Source organism: Caenorhabditis remanei, chromosome X (assembly GCF_010183535.1).
Source record: "Caenorhabditis remanei strain PX506 chromosome X, whole genome shotgun sequence".
NCBI classification, from domain to species: domain Eukaryota; kingdom Metazoa; phylum Nematoda; class Chromadorea; order Rhabditida; family Rhabditidae; genus Caenorhabditis; species Caenorhabditis remanei.
In genome coordinates this window covers 13,663,385-13,682,670 of record NC_071333.1, presented here as the reverse complement: position 1 = coordinate 13,682,670, position 19,286 = coordinate 13,663,385, and the positions used below count along the sequence as shown (strand labels likewise).

The window sequence follows — 19,286 nt, the reverse complement described above, 5'->3', positions numbered from 1 at the left end:
TCTGAAATACATAGTTTCTGACATTTTTATTCTTTTAAAATAGTCTCAAAAATATCGAAAATGTAACAAATCATATTTACAGGTTAGAAAAAAGTAATTTTGGAGTGTAGTTGGTAGATCAAATTTTGGTGAGTTAAGCCATTTGGTTCATTTCGTAGTAGATACCCTTCAAATTCATCAGAGACTCATGATCACCTTCCTCTGCGATTTCTCCATGCACAATCACATATATTCTGTCTACGTTACGGATTGTTGATAGACGATGTGCAACTGAAAAAAGTACCATAAATATCACTTATCATAGATTGTTAATTTTACTTTGAATACAAGTGCATGCAGTCTTCTTGCTCTGCTTAACACGTTCAAACGCGCTTTGAACTTCTCTTTCACTTGCACTATCCAGTGCAGAAGTAGCCTCGTCGAGCAGTAGAACAGTTGGTTTTCTGATAATTGCCCGAGCAATCGCAATTCTTTGTTTTTGACCGCCAGATAGCTGGGCACCAAACTCTCCAACCTCAGTGTCATAACCCTTCAAATAAAATCTTTATGAGCAATTAAAATTGTTCTTCCTACCTGCGGAAGGCTTGTGATGAAATTGTGGATATCTGCGATCTTTGCAGCTTCTATCACTTTATCGATGGTAGCTTCACTTTCCATCATTCCAAATGCAATGTTCTCCTATAAACAACATAGATTTTTATGTGATTATGATAAATGACTCTGGTATAAGATACCTTGATAGTGAAAGAGAAAAGATCCGGTTCTTGGCCGACTTGTACAATACATCTTCTTAAATAGGCCGGGTTTATGGATTTGATGTTGTACTTGTCGATTATAACAACTCCGTCGGTTGCATTGTACATTCTTTGGAATAGTGAAATAATAGAAGATTTTCCGGAACCAGATGGTCCGACCAGTGCAATCGACTCTCCACCACGGACCTAAACTCATGAAACATTTAAAATTAGTTTTGAGTGAAAATTCACCTTGAGGTTCAAATTTGTCAAAACTGGAACAATCGGTCTTGTTGGGTACCGGAACGATACATCTTTCAGACAAAGGTTTCCTTCAAGCTTCTAAATATCATTTTGTAAATTCTCATAGTTTGTTATTAGTTTGTGTAACTCACAGGTCTCAATCCCTCTTCAGACAAGTTATCCATATCTACTGGCGGTTCTCTTATTACTCTCATCACGTTTTCAGCGGCAATCTGAGCTTTGGTGAAGTCACTGACTGAAGCGATAAGTTGGGAGAAGAAGTTAGCACCGAATTGAGTAAGCAGGACAACTCTGAAAATACAATTAACGAAACAATTTCTGAATTTTGAGTCAATGGTTACCTCATGTAGTCGAAAACACTAATCTCATTAGACAACATCATCACTTTTCCAAAATGAAGTGTAATTGCGATGAGAATATATGTGAATGAGTATTGGCATGCAAATACGAAAGCAGAGATTACAGATTGCTTCTGCATACATCTGTAACAAACAATCCATTGTGATCCAGATCTAAAAAGATGAGCACTAACTGAGACACAGGCTTTAATGCGTCACAGAACACATTGTAAAAGTGAGATTGCAAATTGTATGCCTTGATAGTACTCATATTGGCAAGAACTACTGATGCGAGATTTGCTGCCTTTTTCTCTTCATCCACCATTTCTCTCTGTCTGAAAAATACAATGACTGAATATCCTGACTAGTTCAGATCCTACCTTTTGGTTCCTTCTCTGATTTGAAGAATCCGAATAATGAAGTAAGCTGGGAATTGGAAAGAGCACAGAAGAGCCATCTTCCAGTTGATCCACAATGCACAGACAATTGAAAAAACAGAACAGACGACACCAGGAATTAGCATATCAAGTTTTTGTTCCATGATTTCATTCAACGTTGACGATTCGTTAATCACTTTGTGAACCAGTCTTCCAGGACTGTTTTTTTCTTCGTCAAAATATGCAGCACCGTGACGGAGTACCTGGAAAACATGTTGTTGCAAAATAAAACATTTCGAATGTTTGTACCTTTCTGAACATCTCATTTCTCATGAACTTACAGAACCCATGACCATAAAGTGCAATGAAGAGACGCTGAAATTTGCGAAATCCTAAATATAATTTCCCGTGAATAGCGTACCCCGAGAGCTTCGAAAATAGTTTTCACGATGATTAAAGCTGTGTAGATAGCAGCAACTATGAAAATTTGTAAAGCACGTTCTTCTTCAGGAGCAATAGAAATCTGAAAATATTTTGAAACAATTTTTATAATTTTGAAGTTTTAAGACTCTCACTTCTAATACTGAAGCAACTTGGAAACAAATGAGAAGATAAAACACTGCTCTGACAATTGTAGTTGGGATGGCACCTGCCAACAATGGCAAACCTTTCCGGTAGGAGTATATCAAGTCTTTGAGAACAGTAAAATTTGTTTCTTTTCCAGGAAGATCCTGAAACTTAATAAACAGATAAAACATCTTTCTTCCAATTAATTACGTCATCCTCCATACTCTCTCCATGTTGTTTCACGTCCATACTGTGTACTCTCGAGTATTTATAATCCAATCTTTCCGATTTCTTCTTACTCATCACCGGCAACTTCAATTTGTCTTTCTCCATACTGTTCACAGAATACGACTTTCCCAACTTCTTATTTCCTCCGAGAGAACTGCGAGCCCATGCGCGTCTCTGCTGGTCAGGGTCCTAAATATTGGATTTATGAGAAGAGAGGTCGATAGTTTGATTTACAACGTGCCAGTTTTGGAGGCGGACTGAAGGACATCTGTTGCTGAAGTGACGGTTTTGTCTGCAGCTGTTGGTGTTGTTGGCTCAGTTGGTCGAGACGTTGGTCATTGTACATCTGTCATGATTGAGATAAAAGTTGGCCTCGAATCGAGAAAGATAGATTTTTTTCGGAAAGGACTGATTTAGAAAATCATAAAAAGGGGTGAAACTGTTAAATTAGGAAAAATTGAAAATCAATGCGACATCATACCTTATAAAAAATACCATTCACATCAGCCAATAACTCATCTGGCGGACCTTCCTCTACAATTTGCCCTTCATGCAACACAATGATTCGGTCGGAATTCTTGATGGTGGACAAACGATGAGCAATTGTGATAGTAGTAAGACCCTCAGAAGCCAAGTCAATAGCGGCGTTCACTTCTTCCTCGTGAATGTTGTCTAATGCAGATGTGGCTTCGTCGAAGATCAACACAATTGGTTTACGAATAACAGCTCTGGCGATGGCTACTCGTTGTTTTTGTCCTCCGGATAATTGGTGACCTCTGAAAACGTTAATATTGGAATACAGGTAGCATTCGAGAAGTTGGAAGTTGCATACCTTTCTCCGACTCGAGTTCTCATTCCATCTGGCAAACTGTTGATAAACTTCCATGCTCCTACTTTTCTAGCAGCATCGTTGATTTCTTGCTAGAAGTAATAAAGTTCGAAGATAATAAACAAGAAAATGGTACCTGAGTAGCATCGAGTCTTCCATACCGAATGTTGTCACTGATTGTTCCATCGAAAAGTACTGGTTCCTGACTCACAAGAGAACATTGTCCACGGAGATCATCCGGTGACATCATTTTGATATTCTCTCCGTCAAGAAGAATCTGAAGGTACTCAATTGATTTTTCAAATATTTAAAAGTGTTGTACCATACCGCTCCTTTAGTGGGGTCATAGAACCTGAGAAGAAGTGCAGTCAGTGTACTTTTTCCACTTCCACTGCTTCCAACAATTGCAATTTTCTCTCCAGCTTCCACTTTGAATGAGATTCCACGTAGAACTTCAGTCTCTTTTCTACTTGGGTAGGAGAAATGAATATCCCGGAAATGGAGAGCTCCTTTTCCTAAAAATTCATACTCATTAGTAATGGGCGGTTTAGTATAAGAACGTACCCATGAATTTCATACTCTGTCTTCTGTATTTGCATCTTGTAACAGGAACATAGTCCACATTATTGTCGATTGAGCCCAACTCAACTTCAATTTTTGGTTGTTCATCTGTAAATTGAGTATGCGTTAAGAATTGTAAAACTCTATTAGGAAATCCTAAAACTCACTCAAAACTTCACAAATTTCCTTAGCATTATCCTTTGCTCGAGTCGCTCCATTGATATGAAAACCAATAGAAATTGAAGTGACACACATGTAAAGCATATTGATGGCAAGCTAAAAAACATAAGTCTTTGTAAGTATTCTTCTCAAAAATACCGCGCAAAGACGTCCTGGTGAATTGTCAGCAACTCTCCAGATTCCATAGCAAAGTGCTCCAGTGAATATCAGTTCAGTCAATAGAATCTGAATTTTTTCACGTTTTAGACATTTTTCATTGATGACATACCTGTGTCAAACTATCAAACACTACAGATGACCTTAACCTCTCTTCAGTTAGCTTGCTGTGTTCTGCAGATAACTTTTCAAATCTGCAAGAATCAAAAGATATCTCTTATCCCAATCTCCGCAAATCTTACTTGTTGATTTTCTGTTTCTGAGCGGCAAATGAGATAACCGTCGTTATACAATTAAACGTTTCATTGACAAGATTGGTGATCTTATTCTGTAGCTTTGTTTCCTCCTCCATCGTATTTGCAAACCACTGAATAATTTCTTTTTTCTTTCTAATGTCCGTTTCCGTTATCTGTTTCCGGTTAGCCTATCGTTTTCAATCTCTCACCTTACTATACAGTATACGTGATATGATAAGAAGAGGGATAGCCAGACACATGAATAGTGTGACGTCCCATTGAATGTAGACACACACTCCGATATTCACGAGGAGGTACGAGAGAATGAAGACCACCATGGGCAAGTGATCTGAGATTCCATTGTATATGGAGTCGGCGGATCTGAAATGTGCATATGAGGATAAGGACAGCTAACACATTTGAATGTGCTAAGTCCAAAAAGTTTTCATAGAATTGCTCAATTCATTAATTATTATTACATTGACTTTTAACCCGAATATTTTTAATGACTCTAGAACCCATGATATTGGTATATCTTTCGATGTTACTGATCTTTATATCAAATATTACGTTCACTACTTTTCCGGTACACCTACTATCCGTTTGCCTACTCATTTACTACCATCTCCGTTTTTCTCGTTGGACGGTGACTACCAAATTTATTATCATTGCTTTTCTTCCCCCTCCCGTCGTGCGGTAGAGATAAACGTTAGGTTTCAGGTTTTATTCGTTGATTTTATGTCGTAGATCTATCTGTTCTTTACTCTCATCACTATCACTATTGCTATCTTACTCTTGCAACATTGCGGCGACATGTCCACTTTGGCGGGATTCCAACCACGAGATATCCATAAGAAGCAACTTTCTAATGTATGCTTTCTTGATGCGAAACACTTGACGGATCGATGAAATTTCCCAAGCGATTCGCTGGAATAAAAATGTAAATGTAAAAATAAACAAATACTTACATTAAAAACCAATAAAAGTGGGGAAAGTGTCAAAACAAGTTACCTGACAGAAAGCTGCGATAAACATTGCAATCGAGAGGCCTAACATAGAAATAAATGCAGGAGTAGCAGATGAAGCAAACTGATCGTCGATTGGATATTCAGATGACAAATTTTTCAGACCCATTTTTCCTTCCTGATAGTAAACGGTTCAGGTCCATTAAAAGATGATCACTTACCTCTCTCAGAATAGATACTGATACAAAATTACCCATAATTAGCCAAACGAATGGCGGGAGAGCTGATTGGAGTAATGCACTGAACAAGCCCATAGCCATGAGCTGCAAAATCAGAATTGAATAAAAAAAGAACAAGTCACGACGATGAAATACCTGCATATCAATATTGTCAGCAAATGCATAAAGTCGTTTATAAGGTTCAAAAAATCCTAATTTCGGTTTGGAATCTGATGGTTTTTCTTGGGGGTCGTCCATAGTGATATCATAAGCTAAAATATAGTTTTAATTGAAACTTATTACTACCAGACTAACCTTTTTTACTATTTTTCAGATCATCGATGTACAGTGCTGAGGGTTCGATAGGATAAATCACTGATTTATTTGAACGTTTTTCATCTGTATCCGCTTTCTTCTTCTCAGCATCTCCATTCACTTTTGCGTTTTCCTTTTCATCTTTTTCATTTGACATCTGGAAATAGATTTTGGTCAGAATAAAATATACATCAGGACACAAAAAACAAAGTGGTCAGAAAGTTTTGTTCAAAAAACTTAATGTAATGAATCAGAAAAGGGCATTCACTCTTCAGAAGACTGGAATTTTGAAGAACCTAATACATCAGTCTTCAGCTACGCACTCTAAGAATTCAAATGAAATTTGGTACAACGTTTACGATGAAATCATGAAAGTGAATGACAAAAAAAATAGAAGACTACACTTGGCTTCATTAGACCGTCATTACTGGCAACCACAAAAAAAAGAAGAGAACGGTGGAGGTGGTGGATGATGCGGTTGGAATGAAATGGGGTAAAAGGAGGGTGGAGAGTGTTAAAATGACCTGCGGCCCAAAGAGGTTCTTAAAGAAAACACGCAAAAACGAAAAGAAAGAAAAAGATGAATCAGTAACAGTAATGATATAAAAAGATAAAAGAAGAAAGAGAAATTAATAGGAAGATAGATCAAACTGGAGTTCAAAAAAAGAAGTATAGAGTATAAAAGAAGATCGTAGCATTTGGTTCTGAAAAAAGTTAATAGAGTTTGATTGAAAATGTGAGGCGTTACATCACACAAAGCAAAGAGAAAATTGATGATTATATCGGAGGTTATCATCATCTGGTTTTTCTTATTTTCTTACCAAGACCATACTCCTCTCATCGCTCCCTCCTTTTGCCCCCCGACGCCTTCTTTTCTTTTCTCTCTAGTTTTGGAAAGTGACCAACAGACTTTTTGAAAAATAAAAATCAAGTGCGTCTCTTTTTCTCTCGCACTCTATCTTCGGTTTTCTTACAACCAATAATTGATAACTTGATCAGTCTCCATATGTCGTAACCAATTTCATGCTACCGGTCGCTTATTACTACGAATTGAGTCAACGCGCCTAGTCTCGTTTCTTTCGTCAAACTATGAAACTGATTTCTCATTTCAATCGTATTATTTATTACTGCTTTTGATTTTATATAAGAATGAATGGGGGTTAGATATCTTGATAGATAGTGCATAAAGGACAGTACTGGGGCAGAGAAAGAAGAAGTACATTTGTTTCCGATTGATTAGTTGATGTGATGTGTCCTTTTGTCGGCATTTTAGAAAACAATTACTTCTCGGTTCTCAAAAAAAACGGGTCACTGTTTTTATATGACCAAAATCTTACTAGAACTGAATAATATCTGCTAGATTGATAAGACCAAACACCTCTCCGGTATTTTTCAAAACAAAAGTTGTTTAGCCTCAAAGATAGCTCCCTCATAGTGCAAATCTTACTTATAAAGGATTATTAGTTGAAAAATAAATCTTTTATAATTCAGGTTTTACGATTCTTCATACATTTCGAAAACTCCGGAATAAAACACAGAAAGTCAAATTTTAGTTATTTTAATGTTGATATAAACTTTGGAATTCAGTCAAAACAAAGATTTTTATTTCAACTTCCCTGTTATTTTTATACGTTGAAAACATTGCTGTTAATTAGTACAATTTTCCTATTAGACGATTAAAAAATCGAGAGTTCAAAATGAAACATTTGGATAAATGAAAAACATCTGAAGTGTTTTCGAAATATAGTGCAATTTATTCAGAAATTGTAATGACCGCAACGTAAAAAGGAAGCATAGAAAAACTGGAAGAGGGTAGGATGAGTAAGAGAATAATCTATGAAGAAAAGTTTGATAGAATTTTCACAATTCTTCCCGCCTCTAACATACAAAAAGCTACTGTGAAAATCATCATTATCATCACACAGTCTCTTTTTGTCATCGCGAGTTTTCACTAATTCAATCAAATACTTGGAGGACACCTAATCACTCATTTCTTGTTTTGTTCTCGCCCTCTCATCCCAATGTTTGTGTTACTGCTACAATTCATAGTTCAGACATCGTCTTTTTACAGAGAACGAGGAGAGGAAACAAAGGAAAACTGGGGATTCTACAATAAATCAGCTGATTATAAATCCATTTCGATTTTCTTATCATCTTCAGGATGACAAATCGTTTTTGGATGTCTATCATTTTGATGACATTAATCATTGCGGCATTTCTGAGAGGTCAGATTTTTTTTTCGCTCTACGATGAGTAATGGAGGTTCGGGGCTTGGTACAAAGGGATTCATAATAAATAATCAAAAAAATAATTTCAGAAACAGAAAGTTCCGAAGAAAAAATAGTTGGCCTCGAGGAATTTCTTACCGAACTGGATCCAAGTTTAAGTGATATCGTAAGTGGAATGAAACAATGATATGAAAAATGGCAGCCATCTCATCAAGTTTAATATATTGAGATAGTTACCACATATACTTCTGGCGTCGTTTCAATTAGAGACTTTCCAATTGAAAAATATGGCTGACAGTGTATAATAATAGAATTGAAGGGGGAGAGAGAAAGATGCGGATGTAAAATCAATTACCAGTTTGTCAGACTGTCATGTTTTCTAGCAAAAAAAGTAGTTAGTGCACTTTTATAATGAAATCAGTGGTATGTGTGAAACGTCTTGATTTGACATTCCAGATGCCACATTCCGAGACAAGTTTTGAGAAAAATCACGTGACTTATACCAACTTGATCTGTAATGATACCTTGATAGAACTTGATTATTTTGAGTAAAATGTGATGCTACTGCATAACCGAATCATGAGTTATACTTAAGCCATGTTTTGAATATTCTGTAAAATCGATCCTTGTGTAATTTATTTATTTTAATAGTAGTCTTCCCAGATTTATTCAACCAACATTTTATAAGTAATTTTCCAGATTCTCGAACTATTGGAAGCACAACAGTTACCAACTAACAAGGCTAACCGGATGATGAGACGGATAATGCGTAAACTTCCAGCTGAGACATTGGAACAACTTTTTGAAGTATACAAAGACACTAGAAAACCGTGATTTTATTGTTTCTATCCAATTATTAGTCAGTTTTTTGTTATACGTAATAAACATTACAATAATTTTGTTACATCTTCTTATCTTCATATTTCTAAATCTCCAATCGACTCATCTTTTCGATCAAAAAGAAAGAGACAGCCGGTGCAATTCCTCTTCAATGACTCATTGGCTCCAAGAAGCAATTGCAAGACATTGGGCGCACTTAATTCAATGTCAAGACGAGAGAAGATTCATCTCTTGCAGATCCATCGCTTTTTTGTGCTCCCGTCGTTTTTTATAGACGTATCTGGTTGTCTGACATCTCCTTGATTAACACACTATCTGTCGTGTGCGGTGGATTTGGCTCTGATAGAGGAGAGGACATTGGGCCGGGGTCGACACCAACTCCTCGCAGGCAGCGGGGTCGCTCGTGTATATCAGAAACAGTGTAACAAATCGAACAGTGGAGGAGTTACGGGTTATGAGCGCGGGCAAAAGAAGCACTGGCCTGACCTCTGGCGGGCCGTCGTCTCCTCAAACCACCTTTTGCTTCGACTCCGGCTCAAATGACCCTCGTATAGGTTTCTTAGGAATGATCATATTTCTGGATAAGTTTTGTTTTTTGGAGTTACTTGTTGTCTAGATGACCATTGTTTCAAGTTTTAAAGCCATCGTATCTTTAAAGACCAATTTTTATTATCCGCAGGGAAATTTGAAAAAACATTCAATATTGTTTGTTTTAAATATAATTCAATTTCTGATTGTGACTCTATTAAAAAATATTTTTCCACCAGTATTCACACCAAATTTTCTATTTCGCGCGCACCCTCTCTCTATCTCTCAAAAGTCACCAGTCCACCAGTAAAGTACGTTATCATAATTAATATATCCAACGTTCCGTTCGTCCACCCTTCTCGAACACTCTTCTTCGCCTTCACCGCAACTACTGCCTTATCTGTATTTGGTCTCTTGTCTCTCCGAGTTATACGATCTCTGCCAAGACGCGCACACATATTGCGAGGACTAAGAGGTCATTCCTGCTGGTGTTACTACAATATTGGTCATCGAATATGACGATTGTAGTGCTATCAAACTATTATTTTATGACTTTTAAATAAGTGTTTAGATATCTAATTAGCTTTTAATCCCATTCCAATTGTTCCTCTAACCTAGACTGCTCTCAATTTTTGTCCCTCTGGGCGATAAGATATACCGTCTGCTGAGCGGATGACGTTCTACGTCTGTTTGTGCACCAGACTTCCCAGAGCACACAGTATTTGTCTCGTTGGCCCTTCACGTCATCACAAATCGATTTCCATCGTCTCGATACTATTTTCGTTTTTTGCTTCCAATATTCCGTTCCGACACAGTAGAAATTTAAATTTACCATTCCTCTAGTACTCATTAAATTTTATTCCGTGCATTTCATGCATTTTTTTTCTGTTATGGCACGCATAGTACTTCGTTCAGCTGGTACGCAGATGCTTCAGAAACAGAAAAAAACTTCTGGTACCTCTCTTTCGAGACTTTCACTGCATAGCACCGTGTCCAGCTGTGTGATCATTCCACTCTTCTCCCGTATTCTCAGTTTCCATACTCTCCAGTCTGTTCTGACGCTAGCCCCCCAAAAATACGATTTATCTAGAAAGAGGCTCAGACTCGTTTCGAATGTACTTTTTTTCATCCCTACCCTACCAATTAATCAATTGGCTGGTGGATTGTTGGAAAGAAGAAAGAAAGGGAGACCTCTGGTCGGCCACATGGCAAAGTTTGCTCACATCGAAGAAGACCCGCCCTTCATCGCTCGGCCTGTTGCTCTATGTCTTGGGCCGGGCATATGTGGTCCTGTACCTTCTCCTTCCCTCCAACAACCGTCCTTTTTATTGCGCTCTCTGTCTCAACTTGCCTGTTCACCGTCCGCGCTCGAATAGGCTCTGTTGAGGAAAGAGGGTCCTTGTATTTATTTGCGCGAGTTGCTCTGTACACTCTAAATGACTATTTGCCACACAATAAGCTGCTCCGCCGTTCGCTATTGACTGCAGTTGTGACCCCTTAACTTGATTTGTTGATAAGTACAAGAACAATTGGATAAGTCTTATCAGTTGTCGCAATCTTTTTTATTTTTTTCTTGTGTCTATCTCTCTCTTCCTGTATGTATAGGTTCCCATGACATTTTCATCTTGAATATGTTTTCAGATAGCACCAACTGATACTCAACAGGGCAAAAGTCAAACATCAGATGACATCGATACAGTGGCTTTTTTACCTTGCCGTTTTATGGCAAGTGGGTCATCCACAACCGGCTGAACTCTACCCAAGCATTGACCCCAATCACTTTGGTGCTGATGGAAATCCTTGCTACGACCGATCGACACACCAACCGCAACGATGTGTGCCAGATTTTGTAAACGCTGCTTTCAATCTTGATGTGCAAGTGACCAACACGTGCGGTACCAAACGACCAACCAAGTTCTGTGTGCAATCTGGACATACTGGACAACGAAGCGTTTGTGAGACTTGTGATGATCGACATGAGGTCAGTTTGAAAATGGGAATATTGGATGGAGAATGTAATGGCCGACAAATTTCGCACTTTTAGAACATATTGTTATAAAGTTGATAGATTGGGACAAACCCAATGGTTTTAGGCTTCCTTGCCGTTATTTTAGCAATAATATCTCTGAAACCCCCAAAAAATAGGAAAGGAAAACACATTCCGTAAATCCACACCTGGCGCGCATGCAATTCCGGAGTGTCGTTTGAGCCTCAGAATTGTTATTCATAAGAGTACGCAGCTGATTTACACTAACGTTTTTCCTGCAACAATGATTTCAAAAAATTCTCCATATCTTCTTCCTACTAATGGAATAGTTCTGTCTGTCCGTCCGACGCTTCTCCCTAAATAACTTTTTTTCTCTCTGAACCATTTCAAAAGATGTTTTGAGGTAAACCCATGAACCTCCGAGCGCTTCAATTTTTGGATCCCAGGTACCAGATTACTGTAGGATTACTGTAGCTACCGTAACCCAAAAAATGAACAAGGGTTCCAAACAGAACGAGGAGAGACCAGACTTGGGTGGTAACAACCTCGGCTCCTCACTATGAGACCCAAAAAAAATTGGGCCGGTTACTGTAGGATTACGGTAGTTACAAAGTTTTGAACATTTACAGTCAAACCTGAATATCTTGAAAGGTTCAGATCCCCACTGATCGAGTACGTTGATAAATTTGTTAACTCTGTATTCCCGTACTTTTCTTTGGAACACTTTGCGTATTTTCCACTGCCATACCCCTGAAGGGGTACTGTAGCTACAGTTACCCAAAAATCGGGAAAGGGGGTTCCAACTGAAAATACTGGACCCAGACTTTGGCAGTGACACCCTTGGCACCTTAAGACAATACTTCAAAAAAGTTGACCCAGTTTGGCCGCAACCTCCAGAAATTTCGAAAAGATTCCAGATAGTTCCAGAAACTTCTAGAAACTTCCAGTAACATCTGGAAACTTTCAGAAAGTTTCAGAAGTTTATATGTCCTGAAAATTCCAGACTTCCCATAGCCTTCCAGAATCTTCCAGAAAATTCGAGAAAATTCCGAAGGCTTCCAGAGGATCCGGAACTATCTAGATTTTTCCAGAATTTTCTAGAAACTTCCGGAAACTTCAGAAATACTTCCGATTTTAAAACTTAATTTAGGCGGAAAATCAAACTTTTGAATTTCGGCGGGAATTCAAATATTCTGGAATTTTCTAGAAACTTCTAGAAAACTTTTGAATTTCGGCGGGAATTCAAACATTCTGGAATCTTCTAGAAACTTCTAGAAAACTTTTGAATTTTGGCGGGAATTCAAATAATCTGGAATCTTCTAGAATCTTCTAGAAAACTTTTGAATTTCGGCGGGAATTCAAACATTCTGGAATCTTCTAGAAACAGAAACTTCCTGAAAAACTTTTATATTTTGGCGGCCTTTCAAACGTTTTTTGGGACTTCTGAATGTTTTTTGGAACGCTTAAACAATTGAAAGGACGGGTAAGTGTTTAAAGGGAAAATTCTTTTTTTTAAGGACATCTAAACTGGGATAGAGCCAAAAGATCTTAATCGGGAAATGGAATATAGAGAATCAACCAACAAAGCTGATTAGAAGAGAAACTCTTTCGAAGAAATGTAAAGAAATGTAATAGACGTCCCAAAATCGTCTCACTTTTGAGTTTTCAGCAGCGTCGCTGCGACTTTATATCAAGTACGTCAAAAAGATGTTTCTAGACGCTTTAGTTTTGGTTTTTTGACAACGGGTATGTAGAGGGAATCTAAAGTTTTCCCTGAGAACCCCGGAACGTCGAGAATAATTCTTTTGAAGTTTTGAGGTGTGACCGCCATATTTGTGAAGCTGTCATAGGGCCGACCAAAGAAGGTCGAGGCCTGATTTACAGCAAGAAAGTATATCGTGTGCTATGCGGCTCAACCAAGACGAAATCATGAAGAAACAGTCAATAAAGTTGAAAAAAAGAGTCGAACTTTCGAGGGAACATCCAAAATGCCTTTTTTTGAAAAGTTTGGATATTTGCGTGACTGTAGTGTTGGAGAAAGTCAAACGAAGTAAAAGGGTTATATATTCATATGGAAATGTTTGGTTTTGTGAGAAAAGTTGTATTGTTTTTCGGTCTTCACTTAAAGCTTTTTTAATAGTCGAGTCAAATTAAATCCAGCGAAAATCGCGGCGTAGCCGCGAATTTTCTGCTGGTTTTAAACTACTACACATGACAAAATCTCCGAAACCTGTGAAATTCGGTATGTGATATAAGGGTTCTAAATTTTTGTTCGTTAAATACAATTATTTCATAAGTTGTTCCAAGTTCTAATCGTGATTTTTCAGGGTTTCTCCCATCCTGCTAAGTTCCTCACTGATTTCAATGTAGGAAACAATGAAACCTGGTGGCAGTCGGACACCATGATGGAGGGAATGCAGTTTCCAACCAGCGTCAATCTCACTCTCACCCTTGGTACGGTTAAAAACTTCAAGAAAATCTTACAATACTCTTCTTTCAGGAAAATCTTTTGATATCACCTATGTCCGCCTGAAGTTCATCAGTCCACGCCCAGAATCGTTCACAATCTACAAAAAGACCACTCCAGATGACGACTGGACTCCATGGCAGTACTATTCGTAAGTTTGGCAGCTCCAATGGAAAAACGATGCCTAACTTAACCACATTATATTTCAGCGGATCGTGTCGTGCTACCTATGGAATCCCTGACAGAGCTCCAATTCTCCCTGGAAACGAAGCCGTTGCTCAGTGTACCAAGGAATTCTCCGACATTTCTCCAATCACCGGTGGAAACATTGCTTTCTCCACTTTGGAAGGACGCCCTTCTGCTCACGCTTTCGAAGAATCTGAGATTCTTCAAAACTGGGTTACTGCCTCTGCTATCAAGATCGCCCTCAACCGTATGAACACTTTCGGAGATGAAGTTTTCAGAGATCCACAAGTACTCAGAAGTTACTACTATGCTATTTCCGACTTTGCTGTTGGAGGAAGGTAAAAACCTATTCTCATGTACCCCAAGGCTTATATCTTTCTTCCAGATGCAAATGTAACGGGCACGCTTCGGAATGTGTCGGATCATCGTCTGTTGACGGAGAGAACCGTCTCGTTTGCAGATGTGAGCACTTCACCCAAGGAGCTGATTGTAACGAGTGTATGCCATTCTATAACGACCGCCCGTGGAAGGCTGGTACTGCAAATGAAGCCAATGAGTGTATTGGTATGTTGCTTTATATCCGGCTGTGAATAGGTTATAACGATAATTTCAGCCTGTAACTGCTCTCAACTCTCAAACAGATGTTACTTCGACCAACAACTCTTTGAGGAGACTGGACACGGAGGACACTGTATCGACTGTCAAGGAAACACCCATGGAGTTCACTGCGAACAATGCGTTGCAAATCACTGGAGAAGACCAGGAGAGAATTATTGTGTCGCTTGCGGATGTAACGAGGTACCGAGTCTCAAACATTTTAAATAGAAAATACTTTATGTTTTTTTTCAGATCGGATCCCTCTCAACTCAATGTGACAAAGAAGGGAAGTGCCAATGTAAGCCAGGAGTTACTGGACGTTTCTGCGACCAATGTTTGGATGGATATTATGACTTCAGTACTAATGGATGCAAGTGAGTTGGAGAAGAGAGGGCGTTACGCGGCACTTTTTTTGAATTGAGATTCGATTTGCCGACACCTGACGCTAATTTTTGATATCAAAGCTAGCGAAAGGTCAACTTTTTCGAAAATGCATTCACATTCAGTGAGCTTAGTGAAACATGAGCAATATAATCATTCTTTCAGGAACTGCGGATGTGAAGCTTCTGGATCTCTGAACAACCAGCCAAGATGTGACTCAACAACTGGATCATGTACTTGTAAACTGAACGTAGAAGGACGTCAATGCGACAAATGTAAACCAGGATACTTTGACCTCTCAACCGCCAATCAGTTTGGATGTACTCCATGCTTCTGTTTCGGACATTCTTCAATCTGTAACACAGCTGATGGGTATTTCGCAATGAACGTGTCTAGCATCTTTGATATGGACAAGCAAAAGTGGGCTGGACAGAATAGAATCGGACTTCAAGACACTCAATGGGCTGAGCTTGACAAGGCTGTAGCTGTCTCGGATACTGACAACTCTCCAGTTTACTTTGTTGCTCCAGAACAATTCATTGGAGACCAAAGAAGCAGTTACAATCAAGATCTTGTTTTCACTCTCAAGGTTGCAAAGCACGTGACTAACCAGGATGTCAAGTAAGTAGACTTGTAGAAAAAACCTTATAATTATCTTTTTTTTTCAGGGACATCATCATTGTTGGAGCTGACCGTCAAGAACTTTCCACTTCCATCACAGCACAAGGAAATCCATTCCCAACCACCGAAGCTCAGACATATCGTTTCCGTATTCATGCTGACCCATACTTCGGATGGTATCCAAGAATCAACGAGCTCGACTTCATCGGAATCCTCTCTAACATCACCGCCATCAAGATTCGTGGAACTTACTCCTACAAGGATATCGGATACCTGTCAAACGTGCATCTTGGAACTGCTGGAGTTGCCCCATCTGCTTCCGATCCAAAACAAGCTACATGGATTGAGCACTGTGAATGTCTCGAAGGATTTGTTGGACAATTCTGCGAGTCTTGCGAATCTGGATTCCGTCGTGAGACCAAGTTTGGAGGACCATTCAACCGTTGTATCAAGTGCGACTGTCACAACCATTCAAACAGTTGTGAAGCAGAAAGTGGATCATGTATCTGTGAGCATAACACTGCTGGAGACACTTGCGAACGATGTGCTCGTGGATACTATGGAGATGCCCTTCAAGGAACACAAGAAGATTGTCAAAAGTGCCCATGTCCAAATGACGGACCATGTATCCTTCATGCTGATGGAGATGTCATTTGCACTGAATGCCCCAACGGATACACCGGACGTAGATGTGACGAATGTTCTGATGGATACTTCGGAAATCCAAAAGAAGATATCGAATGTAACGAGTGTGCTTGTTCTGGAAACACCGATCCAAATTCCATTGGAAATTGCGACAAGATTACCGGAGAGTGCAAGAAGTGTGTGTTCAACACTCATGGATTCAACTGCGAGAAGTGCAAACCAGGATACTGGGGAGATGCTCTCATCGAACCAAAAGGAAACTGTCAATCTTGTGGATGCTTTGCTGCTGGAACACGTCGTCCAAACAACGATTATACTCTCTTGGAGTGTAACCAAGCTGACGGACAGTGCGATTGCTTGCCAAATGTGATTGGAATTCAATGCGACCAATGTGCCCACGGATTCTACAACATCACCTCGGGACTCGGATGCCAGGAATGCAATTGCGACCCATTGGGATCTGAAGGAAACACTTGCGATGTTGTCACTGGGCAATGTACCTGCAAACAAGGAGTCACCGGACAACGTTGTGACCAATGCGCCCCATACCACTTCGGATTCAGTGCCAATGGATGTCAGCCATGTGACTGTGAGTACATCGGATCGGAAAGCCAACAATGTGATGTCAACTCTGGACAATGCTTGTGTAAGGAGAATGTTGAGGGACGTAGATGCGACCAGTGCGCTGAGAATCGCTACGGAATCACCCAAGGATGCTTGCCATGTGATGACTGTTATACTCTCATTCAGAGCCGTGTCAATGTCTTCAGAGAGAAAGTTAAGAGCCTCGATAACACTCTTCAAGAGATTATCGAGAATCCAGCACCAGTCAATGACACTAAATTCGATGAGAAGGTTAAGGAGACTTCTCAAGCAGCCACTGAAGTCTGGGAAGCTGTCAAGCAAAAGACAAGTAAGTTAACAACAATGATTTTCTGGATTTCATGCTAACTTTTTCATTTTTCAGAAGAAGGAGGAGGCACCATCAGAACCAAGTCAAAGGCTATCAAGGAGGAAATCATTGCCGCTTTGGAGAAACTTACCTCAATCGATGAATCTGTTGCTCACGCTCGTGTTGGAGCTGACGCTGCTGAAAACGACATGAGAAGATGGGAAATCATCATTGAGAACGCCCGTCGTGAGATCGAAAATGTTCTTCACTACCTTGAAACAGAGGGAGAGGAGAGAGCTCAAATCGCCTTAGCCGCCAGTCAAAAGTACGGAGAGCAGAGCAAACGCATGTCTGATTTGGCTCAAGGAACACGTGAAGAATCTGAGAAACATTTGAAACAAGCTGCCGACATTGAGAGACTTTCCGAGCAAGCTATTGCCAACGCAACTCAAGCTAACAAGGAAGCCAGTGATGCCATCTACGGAGGAGAGCAAATCTCAAAGCAAATTGCGGAGCTGAAAGAAAAGCAAAATCAAATCAATGAATCTATCTCCAGAACTTTGGATTTGGCTGAGGAGCAGAAGAAGAGTGCCGAGGAAGCTAACAACCTTGCTGCTGTCTCTTTAACCAATGTTGAAGCTGTCAAGATTCCAAGTGTCGATCCAAAGGAAATGAAGAATGATGTAGCTGGAGTACTGGAAGAGGCAGAGAACCTTGTCGACAGTTCAGTCAAGGAGAACAGTGCAAACGATGAACTCTTCGAGGAAATCGACCGCTCTGTTGCTGATGCTCGTAATGAACTTCAAAGTTCTCAAGACCAGCAGAGAGTTGCCGACCAACTTATGTTGGAACTTGAGAAGGCTCGCGAGAGAATCGTTGAATCTGTGTCAACTGCTGATAAGACTTTAAAGGATGCCGAAGCCGCACTTGCAACATTGGAAGAGTTCAGTGCCAAGATTGAGCAATCGAGAAACGACGCTGTTGCTGAATTCTCCGGGGTTGACGCGATCAATGAGAAGCTTGCCAAGATCATTGCTAGCCAGGAGGAGAAGAAGAATTCTCTCCCACTCGACAAACAATTCACTATTGACTACAGAAAAACTGCCGATGCTGCTCTCAATGACACCAAAGCTCTCACTGAAAAATTCACGGATCTGGTTTACAACGGAATGGACAATCGTGACGCATTCTATCTGATGGAGGATGAACTCGATCAATTTAATGAAGAGTTAGTCGAGTCGAAGGAAAATTTGCAATACTACCAGAAGCAAGCCGAAGACGACAAGCAAATGGCAACTGAAGCTGTTCGCAAGGCTACTCTTGCTAAAAACTCTGCTATCGAAGCCAATTCAACTATTCTCTCTGAAGAGGAAGAGATCAAGAAGATTATTGACGCTTTGAGTAAGATTACTTCTTGAAAGAATGTTACTTTATTGTTTTGTTTTCAGACACCATGGAAGAAGTGAACAATGCTGAGTTGGACGAGCTCGAGGAAGAGATCGACAAACTTGATGAACTGTTGGCCCAAGCTCAACTTGCCAAGGAAGTTCCAACTTTCCAACAATTCCGTGCCGACGAGGACGCCAAGGTCGCACAGCTCAAGAACGACATTTCTGATCTTCAGAAGGAGGTGAGTATATCATTAGCAAATCCAATTATGTACTAATATGCTTCCAGGTTATCAACCTCGAGGAGATTCGAGACAATTTGCCAACGAAATGTTTCAACGTCATCAACTTGGAGCAAGAGGGACAGAAATAAAATCGTCAAAAAAGTCGAAATTCATTTATTATTTATCTAATTTTTGTTCTATTATACGAGTTCCATCGTGGCTTCTACATTTCTTGTTTTCTCTAGAAAATGTATTCCTATTTTTGTCGCCTCATTGTCACTGTATCCTCCTGTTCCCAGTGTGTTCAAATGCGTGCAATACCTGAAATTGTTCG

General features: G+C 39.6%; 3 protein-coding genes across 3 annotated transcripts; 2 read left to right on the top strand and 1 right to left on the bottom strand.

Annotated features, from left to right (window-relative positions):
* Positions 1–133: 133 nt before the first annotated feature.
* Positions 134–6,798, bottom strand: GCK72_024715 (uncharacterized protein; the record flags this gene model as incomplete). Its single annotated transcript, XM_053736008.1, has 30 exons — positions 134–270; positions 319–529; positions 574–678; positions 735–941; positions 987–1,076; positions 1,130–1,289; positions 1,340–1,480; positions 1,531–1,671; positions 1,717–1,976; positions 2,023–2,088; positions 2,135–2,236; positions 2,289–2,444; positions 2,491–2,697; positions 2,750–2,854; positions 2,990–3,284; positions 3,341–3,429; positions 3,474–3,614; positions 3,665–3,852; positions 3,902–4,006; positions 4,066–4,174; positions 4,217–4,303; positions 4,347–4,428; positions 4,477–4,601; positions 4,680–4,851; positions 5,264–5,397; positions 5,482–5,613; positions 5,657–5,758; positions 5,810–5,925; positions 5,969–6,125; positions 6,790–6,798. 30 exons carry the CDS (start codon positions 6,796–6,798, stop codon positions 134–136), a joined length of 4,131 nt encoding a protein of 1,376 aa, XP_053579574.1.
* A 1,331-nt stretch (positions 6,799–8,129) lies between these two features.
* Positions 8,130–9,030, top strand: GCK72_024714 (uncharacterized protein; the record flags this gene model as incomplete). The annotated part of the gene is made up of 3 exons (XM_003117882.1): positions 8,130–8,193; positions 8,286–8,362; positions 8,896–9,030. 3 exons carry the CDS (start codon positions 8,130–8,132, stop codon positions 9,028–9,030), a joined length of 276 nt encoding a protein of 91 aa, XP_003117930.1.
* Positions 9,031–11,248: 2,218 nt separating this feature from the next.
* On the top strand, positions 11,249–19,101 carry GCK72_024713 (uncharacterized protein; the record flags this gene model as incomplete). Its single annotated transcript, XM_003117846.2, has 12 exons — positions 11,249–11,545; positions 13,879–14,005; positions 14,052–14,169; positions 14,228–14,542; positions 14,590–14,768; positions 14,818–15,002; positions 15,054–15,175; positions 15,348–15,803; positions 15,851–17,361; positions 17,416–18,741; positions 18,789–18,970; positions 19,018–19,101. The coding sequence occupies 12 exons, from the start codon at positions 11,249–11,251 to the stop codon at positions 19,099–19,101; spliced, it is 4,902 nt and encodes a 1,633-aa protein (XP_003117894.2).
* Positions 19,102–19,286: the final 185 nt, after the last annotated feature.